Below are 18,913 nucleotides of genomic sequence, written 5' to 3' on the forward strand. Positions count from 1 at the left end.
CTGGTTTTGTCTTACAAATACTGATGTAAAATGCTGACCAAATACTGATAGTGTGAACGTGGCCTAAGACAGGGTTCTGCTCAAAATAAGGGATGATAATTGAATAGTTTGAAATTTGAGAAGTCAAGAAGTTTCACAACTTACAGCTAATATTATAATGGTGAAATAAATAAACCAGTAAGTAAAATAACACGCCAGCACCGTATGGCAGAGCACCCAAATAATGTGCCATCATTCAACTGGTGCACGGTCACCAATGATACAAAAAGGCAATGGTCGACATAGAATATAATGCAGATGCTAATCACACAGAAGGTTCTCTGGTCATTACAAAAAGCTGATGGTATGTCCATTGTAGTAAATATCTGCATTTCCCATAAATCAGCTTTATTAAGAATTCTTCCTCTGTTATTTCTCCTGGAAATGTGTGAATAAATTGACAACTGGGTGTCACCATTCCTCTTGCAGATATTGAGGTTCTCTATAAACTGACACTGTCACACCTTGTCAGACTTTGTAGCCCTTTTGGTGAGGAAAATGGTAACATCTATTTTATTCACACATTTTGAGGAGGAATGACAAAGAAATAGCTCAAGAAAAAGTGTTAAGGAATTTTTATCTTATGGAGAAAGCAATAATTTTCTAAAACAGAAGGGTCCAGAGAGGTGACTGCTAGCGTTAAAGAGGTATTCCAATCTCAAAGATCCTATCCCAATGTGTAGTAGGTGTGATAATAATATTAGCAAATAGGTCCAATTAGAAATGCAGTATAGTTCTTCTGGTAAGCTATGTCGCTTACCCCATGTGCAGGGCATTGCAGTAGTGTAGGAATCCATGTTTATGACCACTCATATAGTGACAGTTGGTAGTGGTTGTAACCATGGATATCTAAGCTTCATAAGGGGTAAGCGACATAGCTTATCAGAAGAACTACTACATTTCTAATTGGAGGTATTTGCTAATATTACTATTACACGTACTACATATTGGGATAGGAGTTTGGTGATAGGAATATCCCTTTAAACAAAAAACCCGGACCCTGGCCAAGCGGTCGTGTCCGCTGAACTAGAGACATATCTCCTACCTGTTGGTATCCTCAGGCCCTTTTCTGATTAGCAGGCCCAGCATGACATAGTCATAGCCAGGCCTACTAATTCAGAAGAGATGCCGGCAGGTAAGAGGAGGTTCTCAGAGCCTGGGTTCGCCGGAAATTTTGCCTAGAATCCTGCAACATTTTTCACTCAACTTTAGTGACAGATCTTCTTTAAGCCGACCATAGACATGAAGACAGGTTTTTTTAGTTATTTATTACCTGTTCCTTGTAGCCAACTTATTACAGAGATTCAGTTGTCACCATTCACTTCAGTCCCTGTTCCCAATGGGGCTTACAATCTACTGTATTTTGGACATACCTTATTTTTTAGGAAGCAGGCTAAACTTTCAGTATAGTGTGTGGGTTGTGGATACCCAACCAAACTTCATACAGATATTGTCCTTGGTCGGATTCGATCCCAGTACCCTAGCGCTAATCATTAAGACACAGTGATTCCCCCCCTGTCCATATTTAGGTATCCATAATGTTGGACCACCCCAGTTCTACTGAACCAAGTTTGGATCTTGATACGATGATCCAGACTTGGATCATTAGAACATTGGTGGATCCATGATTTTTACCCGTTAAAGTGGACTCCAGTACCAGCACTTGGCAGTCAGGATTGTTCATGCTTTATATGAAATAAAGCAGGAGAACCTCATGGGCGGGATTTTTATTTATTTGCATATTTACTACAGTAATCCTGAATTCTCTCCTGCATCGAGTACATTCTTTTATCTCATTTGCAGGTCAACTGCGTTACAAATCTTCTTCCTTTCTCCACAGCAAAACCATTATAAAAAAGCTGAGGATTTTTATTTTTTTTATCTTATTTTATTTTTTTTACTTTTAGCTGTAGTACATTTTTTTTCCTGGTTTTTATATACCTGGTACTGTCTCATCATAGTGAATAACCTTTATTCTTTATATTGACATTTGCATGCTAAGTCTGAGAAATGAGAATAATTTATTCAGGACTTCCTATTATTGCCGCATACGACTACTCGAGTTAAATTCTGATTTTTATTTTATTTTATTTTTTATTATTTGCCTGACCAATGCTTTTGTGTTTGAGTACAGAGTACATTTTGTAAGAACCAGACATCCATTTATCACTTATTTATAATGAACACGGTTTTTATTGGACTCTAACTCTTCTACGACTGTGAAAATGTATGCTTTTCTTGTAAAAAAAATAAAATAACTCCACACATTAGGATTCCGGGCTTGTCAGAGGGGAAGATGTCATTTGAATTTCCATTTAGAATGGGTCGGGACTGTATTTTAATTGCCCCCAACATTTAATTTGGAGCTTTGTATCCAGACGTCTCACAAGGGGTTTAAATTGGCACAAAAAATGAATAAAAGATATATGTGAGTGCAAACTCTGCTGTCTTGTTCGATTTTTTTTAATAAACTGCAAAGGCTTCCCTCTCCCAGTACTGATGCATGGGCCTCAAACAAAGGAACACTCCAGACAAAAAGGATAATGTTATCCCTAATACAGGGCCATCACGGTTTTCTCTGCTGCAAATCTAGCAGAGCTCAGAACGCTGAGCCCTGTATAACCCCGCCCACACCACTGATTGGCTGCTTTCTGTGTACACTGTATATTGACAGCTACCAATCAGTACTGGGGGCGTGGTTGGACTAGGAGGCACGAGACACCTAGTCCTGTAGTAATAATCTCCTGCTAATAAAACACTGATTGTATTGAAACAGCAAAACACAGCCCATTAAGTGACACATCTCTGGAATTAGGATCTCTGCCCCATACATCATGTTTCTCTCAGATTACATAGCAAAAATTGCGTGGTCCGGACTGGTGGGTGAATCCAGATTGCGATCAGCGCTACTCCGGTCCCTTCAAATGCCACCTCTTCTATTTGGATAGAAGTGGGTGACGTCTCTATGGCATCCACACAGTGCTCAAAGTCTTGGGCCTGGCGCAGAGGAATCAGAGACTGGCAGCGTGAAGTCATGTAATGCACTAACGTCACCTCTTCTGGGACAATAAACGATCAGGCATATTGAGTCCAACACATCTGATCCTTTAAAAAGGATCGGACACTAGGTCAAAAGTGTCCCGTCTTTGCTCTTATTTTGTTCCTGCTGCTCCCCTGTGCATTTTTTTATGTGCTGTACGGTTTCAGAGCTATGGGCCTTTTTATTTTGTGCTAATTTTTATGGTCTTTACAAGGGGGTGTGGCTCACAGGATCCTCGGGGGCGTGTCTTTAGGCTGCACTGCATTATTATAGGTAAGCCACGCCCACTTGTTAAGTCCATAGACGTAAGCACTAAATAAAAAAGGCCTGTATCTTTGGAACACTATGGTGGATTTAAAAAAAAAAAAAAGGAATATTCAGGGGAGCACTGAGAATTAAATAAGAGCAAAAACTGGACACTTTTGAACTGGTGAGAGGTCCTCCTTAATTCTGACTGTTGCATGGGAAAATATAACATAACATGCTGGCCATTAAAAATACCTGCTTAGAGATCAAATCTCCATTATGGCTCGCAAAAGGGGTCCTGACCGTCCATATTCCAGAGAAAAAAGGGGTCCTGAGCGTCCATATTCCAGAGAAAAGAGGGGTCTATATGCCTTATTCTCCAAACACATAGAGAAAAGCAAAGACAGACTTATAATGTGATTTTTATTCAGCATCAAGTTTTATTATAGCATCAAATATTAATATATCCATTAGGTAAACAAGTGGAAAAAAAAAACGATAATGTGCCTTTAAGAAGGCGAGAAGGCAGCAGATATGTGGAAGTGGCTTGAACTATGGTCATAATATAATGTTAATTACATCCAGGATTAGAAACTCGGCCCATGAAAATAATAGCATTGATTCCAACTTCTCGAATGAAGACCAGGAAGGGTTTGTTGGCTCTAAATGTGACCCTCTTTGGGCCGAATGAGCGTCCGGCCATCGAAACAGCAGTTGCCGCTGTCGCCTCACTGCCCTCTTCATTGACCTAAAGAAAAAAGATTTTATTAGTTCCCACAATCACATAGAAAAAAAAAACATTTTTGTGATCTTTTAAACCACTTTATGCATTTGCAATATGTATTTGCTATTGGAGCTGAGCTGCAATACCGCAGACAACCTGTGAAGAGGCGTGGCACGGTTTATTTTTTTCTTCCTACATGTGTCTCTGCACATTACTATCAAAGTATGTTCAAGTATTTTTAATTTTACACTTGTCACATGAGCAAAAAAATAGGTTCACTTGCCAGCTTTACTGTATTGATTGGAACAAGATAAGCAGAGTCATTTTATGAATATTAGATGGTTACATTAGAGCCATATCTATGGTCTAGATAAACTAAGAAAGCATCAAATAAATAGAGACAAGTCTCTGAATGCATATCCTTCATCACCCCTTGATCTGGGACTGAGGGGACTCTACTTCATCACTTCCTGAAAAATAAAGGACCCCTATACACATTAAATGAAAGTCCACCGGTTTTGTGGACCATCTGATATAATGGGGGCCTCCTGAATCTACCCCAGTAGATGTCAAGGGCCCAAATATTACTTTCCGACCATACATGGACCATCACTGTGTTCGTGAGCAAATGCCTAATAAATTATAGGGTCGATTTTGGGGTCCTATTACCCCTTGTGAAAATGAAAATTTTGGAGCTAAAACATTTTAGTGGAAACATTTTTTTTCGATTTCACTGCCCAGTGCTACAAAGTTCTGTGAGGCATCTGTGGATTCAAAATGCTCACCACTAGTGATGAGCGAGTATGTTCAGTTAACCCTTTCGGCGAGTATGCTTGGGTGAGTACTAAGTATCTTCAGCGTACTCGGTGATATGTTTGAATCGCTCCCGTGTGCATGATTTGCGACTGTTTGACAGTTTTAATACATGTGAGGAATGCGAAAGAAACAAGCATTCCTCACATGTATTAAAGCAGTCAAACAGTCGCAAATCATGCACGCGGGAGTGATTCAAACATATCACCGAGTACGCTGAAGATACTTAGTACTCACCCAAGCATACTCGCCGAAAGGGTTAACTGAACATACTCGCTCATCACTACTCACCACACCTCTAGATAAATTCTAAGTTCCTCAAGCATTGTCCACCCTTCACCAGTATTATCTTACCTCTAAGAATGCTTTGTGAAATGCATCTGACACATACAAGTCTGATCTTCCACTGGAAACAATCCCTATAAAAAGATTAATTTAAATTTGACAAAGAAAAAAAGGTTAAAACACAGCAGCTAATATAATATATAGAAGGAACATTGGATGCAAAGTTTACAAGGAAATGCTTCACTTCACGACGTACCAGGCTTGGACTGGCCCACCGGTGAGAGGGTGAATCCCCCGCTAGGCCACTGAGCTGCAGTAACTCCCTACCTCACCTACATCAGCAGTGTTGTTTGCACAGAACACTGCAACATGTACAGACATGGGCAGCGTCTAATCATTTATTTAACAAACTACCTAGTTTAATATTATACAGAAGCGTAGGCAAATTTGTGAATGAGTAATATAATATTTGCATGTAGATAATGTTCTAGAATATCAGTCATGTTTTTCTATGGTCACATTCACATGTCCGTTTTTCATGAACGTGTTCAATCTGTGTCTTTCACATTTAGGACATGTAACCATTATAGTCTACAGCAGACCTGGCCAAAGTGTGGCCCACATCCGACCCGCTGGCTGTTCCAGTCCGGCCCTTGAACTGAGACAGCTGAGGGGCTTAAAACAGTTGCCCACGGGCCGCACCATGCCCTACCCTGCCCGCTGTCTGCATTGGTGGAGGAGGGGCCGCCAGCCCCTTCTTCCACCAATCATCATGTGAAACATCTGACACAATGACGTCATTTCATCGTGTCAGTTGTGCACTGCGGAGAGTCTGCATTGGAGACAGGAGCAGAGGCAGAGTGCCGAGGGAACGGGAGCGAGGGGAGTATGTGTTTTGTTTTGTTTTTATTTCATGTGTATGGGATATTTGGCTATACATAGGGAGGCTATGTGGGAGCTCATGCTGAATATAGGAGGCTATGTGGGGGCTCATGCTGAATATAGGAGGCTATGTGAGGGCTCATGCTGAATATAGGAGGCTATGTGAGGGCTCATGCTGAATATTGGAGGCTATGTGGGGGCTCATGCTGTATATAGGAGGCTGTGTGAGGGCTCATACTGAATATAGGAGGCTGTGTGAGGGCTCATACTGAATATAGGAGGCTATGTGAGGGCTCATGCTGAATATAGGAGGCTATGTGAGGGCTCATGCTGAATATTGGAGGCTATGTGAGGGCTCATGCTGAATATTGGAGGCTATGTGGGGGCTCATGCTGTATATAGGAGGCTGTGTGAGGGCTCATACTGAATATAGGAGGCTGTGTGAGGGCTCATACTGAATATAGGAGGCTATGTGGGGGCTCATGCTGTATATAGGAGGCTCTGTGGGGGGTTTTACGGTATATAGGGGGCTCATACGTATATAGGGGGCTGTGTGGGGGCTCATACGATATATAAAATGGACTGTGTGCAGGCTCAAACAATATACAGGGGGATGTCAGCATACTTAATTCTGCTCAGTATTAAGTGATACAATTAATATTTATATAAAATAATTATAATTAATAGGTTAATATTAATATTCAGCTGAATTAATTTCAGCCTGTTAGTTCGGCTTCACAACAGTCATGGTCTCTCATATGGCCCCTTGGGAAAATTAATTGCCCACCTCTGGTATACAGTGATAGTAATATGTCTGATTATCAGCAAAAAAAAAATTTCATTTTCTTAGCCAATTTGTAGATCAAATTCGGATCAAGCACACTGAGGAAAAAAAAGTTGTTGTTTTTTTTTTACTAATGCAAAAATTTACATTTATCCATTCAGTCGGAGAAACATGAACTGCTTCATGTAAACTGATTCACATTCAAGTCCAATTTCACTTTGTGTATTGATATCTTAAAGTTTACATCAAGGATCACATTAGCACCAGCACAATCATTACCTGGCAGCCGCGCAGTTTGTGGGTCAAACAGATCCACAAGACCCAACTTCTCTAATTTCTCTTTAACGCTGAAATGGTCTTCAATCTTGAAGCGGGGGAGATGCACAGATAACTGAATTTCTTGAAGATTGTTTAACCAATCTGAGAACTTCTCCAGGGTCACTTTCTGCTCCACTGTTTCAAGCGGGGTATCTTCAAATGGCAGAACCAACACCATTGACATATCATCACCCTTGTAATGTAATTCAAGAACCTGGACAGCATCATCCTTATAGGAGCCGTAGCGGAACTTGCTCTCCTGATACATGGTTGGGACTACACAGGACTCTGTTCTCCCTGGAACGTGGAATTCTGCTTTTTCCGTATTCAAAGCGTCAAACTTTGACTTCCACAAGCCCTAAAGATAATAAGGATTAAAGGACATGGGACATCTTTGAGGGACATTTTCTTTAATTAAATGCATGTATTTTGGGCTAAACATAATTTTTTCAATTATGTTTCTTTAAAACTTTCGCAGTGTTTGCCATCTGTACCCTCTGTGTTGCAACGTCTATTGTTGGCTGCAGAATAAGTTATCTAAGAATCTGTAAGTGAGCTCTTTCTGCCCGGGAATTTATAAATATTTTATGACGATAGTTAAGGCGTCCATCAACTCCCCTGCAATACAATCGCAGGGAGCCGATGAGCTGCTATGATAGCTGGGGACCAGCTGAACGCCCCCCCTGTTGTGTGGCCCAGCCTGTGGCTAGGCATCATAGAAGACTCTAACTTTGGCTATATACAGCAATACTATGGCATTGCTGTATATAGTAGTAGACAATCGCAGGTTCAAGTCCCCTGAAGGGTCTAAGAAATAAATAAAAAAAGTAGAAAAATAAATTTTCTAAAAATATATATATAACAAAATTCAAATCAGCCACCTTTTCCCCAGTTAACAATAAAGAAATAAAAAAATAAAATAAAACAAACATATGTGATATTGTAGTGTCCAGAAATGTTAGATCTATCAAAAAATAAAATTAATTAAGTTGAATGATAAAAGCAGCAGAAAACAAGATAAAAAAAATTAAATAAAAAAAAAAAAATCAGAAAGCCACAGTTGCGGTTTTTCAGTTGCCGCAACAAAAAATGCAGTAAGAAGCGATCAAATCATAGTATGTACCCCAAAATTGTGTACACAAAAAAACACCATGTGTCATGCAAAAAAAGAAACAAACCCCACACAACTCCATTGATGGTAGTTAAGGGTCTCAGAAAATGGAGACAATTTTTTTTTTTTCAAAATGAATTTTTTTAAGCCAATTAAAATAGTAGAATAAACTAACATTTGGTAACTCCTTAATTGTACTGACCTGGAGAATTATGTTTCTCCAGGTTCAGCTGTGTGAACATTTTGTGTAACTTCGCACCTTGAAGTAGATGACGTTCACCAAGACAAGGATGGTATCTTCTGTGATGGCATCTGCTGGGATCACATCAGTGATTTTCTTCTCTGTTTTATTGGACACCCAATTATTGATGGTTTCACGAGACTCTTCAGCTTTCTCCTAATACACAAAAACATAATCATTGAATATTACTATATTCATAGATTCACGTTAAACTCCAAAGCTGCAGTCATATAATGAATTCACTTATACAGCGAGACTGATGCTGGGCCTATGAGAAATTCATTCTGATTTTGCATAGTGAGTCCACACACCTTGAAGTTCAGAGGCCATAATTTAGCTCCATAAACCGCCTCACTGATTTCTTGATACGTCTGGTTAAAGGTCAAAGACTTTTCTCCAAAGAGACGATTGGTAGATACCAGTTCTGATGACTTGTTGGCTTTTCGGTAAAGTCTACAGTTTAATTTTGCAAAGAAGAAATGGATTTGATCGGAGGCCTTTTCAGAAACTTGGTCAAAGTGGAAAACCTATTATAAGAAGTAAATTCATTATTTACAGGATAGAAAGATAGCCGAGGTTTAACTGGAAGTAAATATCTGATTATACAAGATTGTGAGGATTATTGTCAGCATTTTACCACTTTGGTAGTCCATCAGAGGCAAGGGTTGGACTGGCTAACAAGAATACCCGACGATCTTCCGATAGGCTCAAGATCCCCATACACATTAGATGCTGTTGGCTGAATGATGCTTTGGCTGATCGCCTGGTTGCCAACCATCCTGACTGATTCTCCCATACATGTTCGCTTGGCAAAGCACTCATGTTTTCCATAATAGAGCCACCAGCTGACATGTTAGCTGGTGGCTTACCTCCAGGAGAACAATATGATTGGCAGTCCAATACTCTAAATGCCCAATCCACCTCTTCCCCGACAAGTAGTTGGTTGGCGCCTCCATATACATTAGACTGTTGGCCAAACCCATGGATTTCAGTCGCTTTGGCCTACATTTTGCCAATGTGTTAAGTCTTTAACAGAATAATGGGTCCAAAGGTCAAGCAAAAGACAACCTCATTTGGAGATGCCTTTGGAGTCAATCATTTGCCACTGGGTTTTAAGTCTTTGCTACAGAAATACACCACTACACTTATTGAGAATATGTCCTGTGTGCTTATAATCTTCTATAGAGATGGAGTGTGGTCCCTCAGAATTACTTCCTCTAGAAATATCAAGGAAACCTAATTCAACACAGCTTGGAAGTGGTTTAATTTGGCATGAGGTTTAGCACTGATGAAGCCTTGTGGTCCACAGGAAAAGTTTAAGAATCCCTTGATTTAATTTAATATAGATTAATTTTAATGTAGTCATATGTTTAAAGAGGCTGACCTACAATCTCAATTTATCGCCCATCAATAGAATACTTGATAACTGTCTAATCACTGGGGATCCCACCACCAGGACCCTCATCAAATCACAAGAATGTGGGTCTGATGTTAACCGTGTGAATGGGGTAGTATGAGGGGTGTCACTCCTTTTAAAGATTATTGGAGTGACGGAGTTGGCCGAGTGCTGTTCTCATTATTGGTGGGACCACCAGTTATTCTGTGGATAGGTAATAAGTTGCATCTGTGGGACAATCGCTTTAACGTAACATACATTCAACTGTTAAGGCTGAACAACTACATATTCAGAGTTGAAAAATTACGTAATTAAAAGGGTTGTCCACTACTTTAATATTGAGGATAGGTCATAAATATCAGATGGATGGGGGTATGATGCACGACACCCCACAGATCAGCGTCCTTATGTAAGCAGAACATCACAGCATCATACACTATTTAGCGGCCATTTCCAAGGCCTGCAGTTCATCTATTCAATTCCTTGCCATTTTCAGGTCTTTGCGGAGACTGTATAAGACTGCAAACACTTTTCTGACGATAAACTCCCATTAATTGCAGCCATTGTAAGGTGCTGCTGCACTGTCTATAGGTCTAAAGGAAGCATACTGCCTTCAATATGGCCACCCTATAGAATTAAAGGATAAAAAATAAATTAACAAATTAAACAGAGACATTCCATGTAAAAGAAATGTAAAATGCAAAATACGCTTAAAGCGAAAAACCTGAATTCTTATAGCACTACTTTGTACTCACCTCCATAAGCTGCTTTAAAGTGTTATCACAAGCCCCAAGCTTTGCCATGGTGAAGGCCTGAGAGATGCTTAATGGCGACATAAAGAGGTTTTCGGCATCGGTCTTGGAGTCTGCTACAATTTTGAAGAGGTCCATAGCGAACCTGGAATTTGCCTTGGAGAGTTCCCAGACCCTAGGGTTAGTATTCTCAGGGATCTTCTCTGGAAGAGAGGCCTCCTTCTCCTGGTGTTCCTCTACTTCTACCACTTCTTTTCGATAGATGCACATAGGGTTCAGAGGAATGTCTTTGGGTTTAGCAATGCAAATATCAGGATATTGGGCTTCTGAAGAAACCAAGCCCAAAAGACTTAGGAGCAGTGCTGGAAGGAGATGCATGCCTACAATGTGAGAAGACAGGCCATAAAACATCACATGCTAACTGCAGTGTTATAGGAAAAAGTTCTTTTATGGCACTTTTATACATTAGATTTCCCAGACTTTGTTACTTCCAAGCAGGAAATTTATGATAAATTGTTCTTATCTGACTGATGTCTTCAAGCTTTCTCATAAGTTGCAGTGAGAATTTGAGAACTTTTTTATACTGATATACATTATAGCACAATGCCATTGGCCATTACAGCACCACCACAGTCTCTAATTCAAGACATCAGCATTTTTTTCATCTTTTTCTTCCGTCAAGAACAGTTTTGAACTTGGATATTATGGCAACTAAACTAAAATATTCATAACCCATTCTTCGACATTAGGGCCCAAGTGGAACCAATTAAGGAGTCAGTAGTGCCCACCGCACCTCCCCTGCTCCCCCAAGCAATCATTGGTCACCTCCGACCAACTTTCAAAACTGCATTCTTGACCAACTGCAAAAAAGTAGTGACAACCAAAGGTTATAATGGTGAGATTTGCTTATATCTATCTGTGAATGAGTTTCTACACCTATAAATCACCTTATAACCAGCCTAACCCTATACAATAATCACTGTAGGGGTTCAGTCTCTGGTAGGCATTAGCGTTCACACAGAAAATGCAGTTTTGGTCCAAACAGGTGTAATTTTTATTGCTTTCCAAAGATTGCACAGCACCAAGACAACAAAATCATAGAAACCAAAAAACTATTTATATAAATATATACAGTGTATATATATATATATATATATATATATATATATATATATATACACACATACACAGTATATATATACAGTACAGACCAAAAGTTTGGACACACCTTCTCATTTAAAGATTTTTCTGTATTTTCATGACTATGAAAATTGTACATTCACACTGAAGGCATCAAAACTATGAATTAACACATGTGGAATTATATACTTAACAAAAAAGTGTGAAACAACTGAAAATATGTCTTATATTCTAGGTTCTTCAAAGTAGCCACCTTTTGCTTTGATGACTGCTTTGCACACTCTTGGCATTCTCTTGATGAGCTTCAAGAGGTAGTCACCGGAAATGGTCTTCCAACAATCTTGAAGGAGTTCCCAGAGATGCTTAGCACTTGTTGGCCCTTTTGCCTTCATTCTGCGGTCCAGCTCACCCCAAACCATCTCGATTGGGTTCAGGTCTGGTGACTGTAGAGGCCAGGTCATCTGGCGTAGCACCCCATCACTCTCCTTCTTGGTCAAATAGCCCTTACACAGCCTAGAGATGTGTTTGGGGTCATTGTCCTGTTGAAAAATAAATGATTGTCCAACTAAACGCAAACCGGATGGAATAGCATGCCGCTGCAAGATGCTGTGGTAGCCATGCTGGTTCAGTATGCCTTCAATTTTGAATAAATCCCCAACAGTGTCACCAGCAAAGCACCCCCACACCATCACACCTCCTCCTCCATGCTTCACGGTGGGAACCAGGCATGTAGAGTCCATCCATTCACCTTTTCTACGTCGCACAAAGACACGGTGGTTGGAACCAAAGATCTCAAATTTGGACTCATCAGACCAAAGCACAGATTTCCACTGGTCTAATGTCCATACCTTGTGTTCTTCAGCCCAAACAAGTCTCTTCTGCTTGTTGCCTGTTCTTAGCAGTGGTTTCCTAGCAGCTATTTTACCATGAAGGCCTGCTGCACAAAGTCTCCTCTTAACAGTTGTTGTAGAGATGTGTCTGCTGCTAGAACTCTGAGTGGCATTGACCTGGTCTCTAATCTGAGCTGCTGTTAACTGGTGATTTCTGAGGCTGGTGACTCGGAAAAACTTATCCTCAGAAGCAGAGGTGACTCTTGGTCTTCCTTTCCTGGGGCGGTCCTCATGTGAGCCAGTTTCTTTGTAGTGCTAGATGGTTTTTGCAACTGTACTTGGGGACACTTTCAAAGTTTTCCCAATTTTTCGCACTGACTGACCTTCATTTCTTAAAGTAATGATGGCCACTCATTTTTCTTTACTTAGCTGCTCTTTTCTTGCTATAATACAAATTCTAACAGTCTATTCAGTAGGACTATCAGCTGTGTATCCACCTGACTTCTGCACAACACAACTGATGGTCCCAACCCCATCTATAAGGCAAGAAATCCCACTTATCAAACCTGACAGGGCACACCTGTGAAGTGAAAAACCATTTCCGATGACTACCTCTTGAAGCTCATCAAGAGAATGCCAAGAGTGTGCAAAGCAGTCATCAAAGCAAAAGGTGGCTACTTTGAAGAACCTAGAATATAAGACATATTTTCAATTGTTTCACACTTTTTTGTTAAGTATATAATTCCACATGTGTTAATTCATAGTTTTGATGCCTTCAGTGTGAATGTACAATTTTCATAGTCATGAAAATACAGAAAAATCTTTAAATGAGAAGGTGTGTCCAAACTTTTGGTCTGTAATTATATATACACACACACACTTATATATATATATATATATATATATAAATCTACAGTGTATATAAGCACAGTGTCATGGATAAAAGTGAACAACGACAGTTCAGTAAATTGCAGCACAACCAGAACACGGTAATACAACTAAACAGGATATCTATGCAATGTTATATACACACTATCTTCTATAATTACAAGCAAATGACTATAATCGTCAGTGATGTCTGGTCCAAATACCCTAACCTAAAGGGCGTCACTCTCACTACTGGGCCCGTCACCATTGTCACTCTCTAAGTTGCACAAAATGTCACACGGGCCCTAACAAGAGTTGACGATACTGCCCGCTAGGATGCAAGCCCCAAATTTAAGTTACTCTACTGTACACTCGTCACACTGGCCGCATTCGTTCTCTGAAGCATGGCCCCCGGTCCTCACTCTGCATCGTACGTTTACGCAGAAAGTAACGTCTCACACAAACGTCCTTCCTCTGTGGCCAGGTCTCTCTCCGCCCTGGCTCGGCTCACTTGGATCATATCTCCCGGATCTGGTCTCTGGTCTCTGGCCTTGTCTCGGCCCACTTGGCTCGATCTCCGGGATCTGATTTCTCATCTCTGGACTTGGCTCAGCCCACTCAGTTCGGTCTCCCAGATCTGATTTCTCAGTTCTTCACTCGCCACTGACTACTCGGGTCAGCTCTTCACTATCTTAAGGTCTCTCACAATGATGGCTGTAAGCCAGCTCGCTGTATCACACTTCCATCCTGCTACAGGTTTGGGCACAAACTTCTCCCCTTCACTGGTCTCCTGGGCCTTTTATAATTACCAACTGTGCCACAGCTTTCACTTGACCTGTCGTCTTCTACCATCTCTTCCCTGAAGGAACATGCACTTCACTCTTGGGTTCCTACTAATGCATATCTTTCTGCTTTCACTTTCTCTATTGTCTTTGACCAGCAGATGGCTGTGTTCATTTGCAGCCACTCTGTTAGGCATTAACTATGTGAGTCTTCTCACTTATCTATCTCCTTGCGCATTCACGGCTGAGTTAGCTCCAGGTTGGTCAAACAAAACAGCTATTGTCCATATCAACCACTGATACTTGCAGTTCTCTGCACATGGCCTGTGCATTTAATCATGATCACATATGTCAGTGCGGGCTCACCTGAACAGGTTACACTCCTTTCTCCCGGAACAGACTTCATACACCGTAGAGGCACAATCCCACCAGTTGCAGCATCCCAGTCAGCCTGAACTCCAGCAGCTCCCATCGCCAAACAAACATTCAACACCAGGCACAGTTCACATTGAACAGGCTGCAGTTTCCACACGGTTCTCTGCAGCTCTCACAGACTGCCAAGCGCAGTATCCATTCAGAATGAGACCCCGACACGTCTTTCTCAGCTTCAGCTCACATTTTGGCTGATCACTCACCAGCAGCACACTTGACTCTGCTTCATCCAGCAGACTGACACTCCCTCAGGAGACTGTGACTCCATGAAGCTACTTCCTGCTTTTTAGCAAGAACATCACAGGTGCATCTAATCAAGACCTGCACAGCAGGAACTTAACCCTGTCCTTCCCAGCTATGCTACACCACTTATTCCCATTATTATATCCTGTCTTGCCAACATATAAATTTTCTTCCCTTGCTGGCGCCTACCACAGCACCTATCCCTGTATCCCAATCCTAACCTCTCCTTAGGCGGCCCTCTTATAGTTCCGTGTTGTCAGCATATCCACATTTTCTTTTACTTTTCTTCTTATTGAACACCCTGACTACTGTACTTCCTTATACAGTTATCTTCAGAGGGCGGCCCGAGTCACCATTTTTTGACTTTGCCTCATTCCACATTAAGTTTTATATCCAACCGGACAATTCTTTCTTCCAGTACGTTCTACACCATGATATCCATTATACAGGGTGTCCCTAAAGTCTGGACACATAGGCAAAAATACATCTTTTCAAAAAATTTTATTTATTAACATTTTATTCAATTTAAATTAAATAACTTCTTCAATATAATTTCCATCATTTGCAATGCAAAGGTTGATGCGCTTTGCAAAATTCTATAATAATTAAAATTATAGTTAATGAGAATTCCTGTGTGTCCAGACTTTAGGGACACCCTGTAGAAAGGACTGAAATGACCTCAGTAATTATAGACACAGGAATGTGTTCTTTTATGGAACTGATAAGAGTCTAAAGTCCAATAAACATGATGTCCTATATTTGTTCTTGCAATGAAAAACCAAGCAATTCCAACTCCACAGATACAAATAAGCTGAAGTTTCTTAGGCCAATTTCATATTTTTATTATTACGTGTGCTATCTTTTATTTTTATGAATAGAGCATGGACCAATTACAATAAATCTACCTTTTCACATTTCCTTATTTTTCTGCCGACATATTGCTAAAAAAAAATGGAGACATCTTGTTGCTGATGAAACTCGTCAATGCAGGTTAAGAAGCTAAGAATTTTTGCACCATGAATTGTAAAAACTGACCAAAAGTGGGTCAAACGCATTGAAAACATTATGGGCAATTTTTCATATATGAGAAAAAAAGGATGCTGCATTTGCCCTTAGTTTGTGATTCAGTGAGTATGTATTGCCTTTTGAGGCCATGTTCGCACGTGTGAAAATGCTATGTTTCTTCGCTGTGTTTTTTTCTGCAGGTGTCTGCTTCAAAATATGCAATTGCAGTTTACTATAACTGTTTTTGGCGCACATTTATTGTAGAAATTTTTTTTTTCTTCACTGCATTTTTTTTGTGCAAAAACACTGCAAGTCTCTGTGCAGAAAGAAATTTCAAGGAGTTTGGGGAGCCGAAACTGAACGGAAACTGAAGGAAAACTCTCGAAATCTCAAAACTCCTCAAAAACTTGGAGTTTCTGCTACATTCACACTGAGTCTTTTGGACAGAGCGGGGAGAAATGGTCGTGAAAAAGGTCACAAGTCACAACATTTTTGCTCAACTCCACATTTCAAAAATTTTTTGACTTTTCAAAACACTTTACACAAGGAATTTTGGCCAAAAAATATGTTGGCGTTAATAATGTAAAAAAAAAAAGAAACCTATGCGATGTATAGAGCTGTAACTTTGGCGGCTGACAAGGTTCCAGGTGCCAATTTCCATTTTAGGCTCAATGTATTGGTGTAAATGTAGACAGGCGGCATAGAGTGGCACAAATTACAAAGCCCTGCGAACAATTTTGATAAATTTTGCACAATTTGAGCCATGTCCGATAACTATTTTACCCCATAGTGTTGGAATTTCTACAATACGGACATATCTGTCTAGTGCTCAAGGGGCGTGAGGAGTATTTGGTGCACTTTTGATACTGCAGCATACCTGCACCAATTAGTTCAATTAGTTACTAGTATGTTTATTTATTGCGTTTCATTTCATTTTTATTTTCTTTAAGTGTTTTTATTGCATTATTTTTTTTTTTACACTTGTTTCCTTGTTTCTTTCTGTTATGTCAAGTTTTAAATAAACTACTTTGTTTAGGAAACCTCCGGTTTTCTGAGCTTTGATAAAATGTTATTGATGAAGTCATGTGCGGATTAGATGCATTTTTACTACTGTGGTAAAGCAATAAAAAAAGCATTTGAGGTTTTCTATACGTGGATTTTTTTGCATCTCATTTAAGTCTATGGAGAAAATCTGCAAATAAAAAGGATATTTGCATGCTGTGGTTTTAAAAAACAATAGGTCAATAAACGCAGCAGTGGTAAAAATAAAAAAAAAGCAGAGCAGGTATGAGATTACCCTATATATCCAATTATATATACAATTTTTCAACTATAGCTTCCTTTCTTTGCGCATGAAAATACGCAGTGGAAAAAAAAATGCACCAAATACTCATCATGAGGGTCCTGAGAACGAGGATCCCTGAACAATCACATTCCCCATAGAGGATTAACCCTTTAAACAATTCATGATCATCATGATATCTAATATGAATCCTATATCCCTCGTATAAAAAGAAAAGAAAAAACTAAAAAAAATATATATTTTTACCTTTTTTTTTGTTCTTCTGCTCTTCAGTGATCGTCTTTGTGTTGTGGAAGGTAAAATAGCCAATGTCCCCACAGTCTAGGTACTGAACGTCCCACTCCCCCGGGGTCAGGGACACGGGGTGAAAAGGTGCATGACCAACCAGTTGAAATCTTAATCTGTGTTTTACTCTTTGCTTTGGGTGGGAATTATTTTTAACTCTTTTGTTGCCACACAATCTAGGTATATAATCTTGAAAAATATCAGGAAATTGCTCCACAAACAAAAATATATTGTGCATCAAGTTCTAAAATTCATAGGAAAGTAAAGTTAATCTTTTTTAGTATTATATATCATATTAATATAGTATTATATACTTATTATAATACTATATATAGCCTACTATATACAATTATATATATATATATATATATATAATTTTTATAGTAATATGATATATATATATATATATATATATATATATATATATTATATTGCAAACTGATTGGTTGCTATGGGCAATTACCTTCCAGTGTTTCTTAAACACTCAGTACAGGATATAGATATATATATTTATATATTGTATTTATATAGATATCTAACTCTATATCTATAGCTCTCTCTCTATAGATTATATATACACTGCTCAAATAAATAAAGGGAACACTTAAACAACACAAAGTAACTCCAAGTCAATAACACTTCTGTGAAATCTACCTGTCCAGTTATGAAGCAACACTGATTGTGAATCAATTTCTCCTGCTGTTGTGCAAATGGAGCAGACAACTGGTAGAAATGATCGGCAATTAGCAAGATACCCCCTATAAAGGAGCAGTTCTGCAGGTGGTGACCACAGACCATTTCTCTGTTCTCATCCTTTTTGGCTGTTTTTTGGTCACTTTTTCATTTTGCCATTGCTCTCACCCCTAGAGGTACAGTAGCATGAGGCGGTGTCTACAGTACAACCCACAGAAGTTGCTCAGGTAGTGCAGTTCATCCAGGATGGCACATCAGCACGAGCTGTGGCAAGAAGGGTAGCTGTGTCTGTCAGCACAGTGTCCAGAGCATGGAGCAGATACCAGGAGACGTGGAGGGGGCCATAGGAGGGCAACAACCCAGCAGCAGGACCATTACCTCCTCCTTTGTGCAAGGAGGAAGAGGAGGAGCAGTGCCAGAGCCCTGCAAAATGACCTCCAGCAGGCCACAAATGTGCATGTGTCTGCACAAACGGTTAGAAACCGACTCCATGAGGGTGGTATGAGGGCCCGACGTCCACAGATGGGGTTGTGTTCACAGCCCAACACTGTGCAGGACACTTGCCACTTGCCAGAGAACACCAGGATTGGCAATGTCGCCACTGGCGCCCTGTGCTCTTCACAGATGAAAGCAGGTTCACACTGAGCACATGTGACAGACGTGACAGAGTCTGGAGACGCTGTGGAGAGCGATCTGCTGCCT

The 18,913-nt window shown here is 40.0% G+C and overlaps 1 protein-coding gene across 2 annotated transcripts; it reads right to left on the reverse strand.

Moving 5' to 3' along the window:
• Positions 1–3,731: 3,731 nt before the first annotated feature.
• On the reverse strand, positions 3,732–17,756 carry SERPINC1 (serpin family C member 1). Of its 2 annotated transcripts, none has more exons than XM_073643389.1 (7): positions 17,480–17,756; positions 10,635–11,011; positions 8,795–9,010; positions 8,502–8,639; positions 7,093–7,489; positions 5,217–5,281; positions 3,732–4,073 (listed from the first exon to the last, which is right to left on the reverse strand). In XM_073643389.1, exons 1-7 carry the CDS (start codon positions 17,754–17,756, stop codon positions 3,897–3,899), a joined length of 1,647 nt encoding a protein of 548 aa, XP_073499490.1. In that variant the 3' UTR covers positions 3,732–3,896. The 2 variants fall into 2 exon arrangements, with proteins under 2 accessions (XP_073499490.1, XP_073499491.1); XM_073643390.1 differs by lacking the exon at positions 17,480–17,756 and adding an exon at positions 14,617–14,800.
• Positions 17,757–18,913: the final 1,157 nt, after the last annotated feature.

The sequence above is a fragment of the Phyllobates terribilis genome, unplaced genomic scaffold, assembly GCF_046119375.1.
Source record: "Phyllobates terribilis strain yellow unplaced genomic scaffold, ASM4611937v1 Scaffold_8__6_contigs__length_399053987, whole genome shotgun sequence".
Classification (NCBI taxonomy): domain Eukaryota; kingdom Metazoa; phylum Chordata; class Amphibia; order Anura; family Dendrobatidae; genus Phyllobates; species Phyllobates terribilis.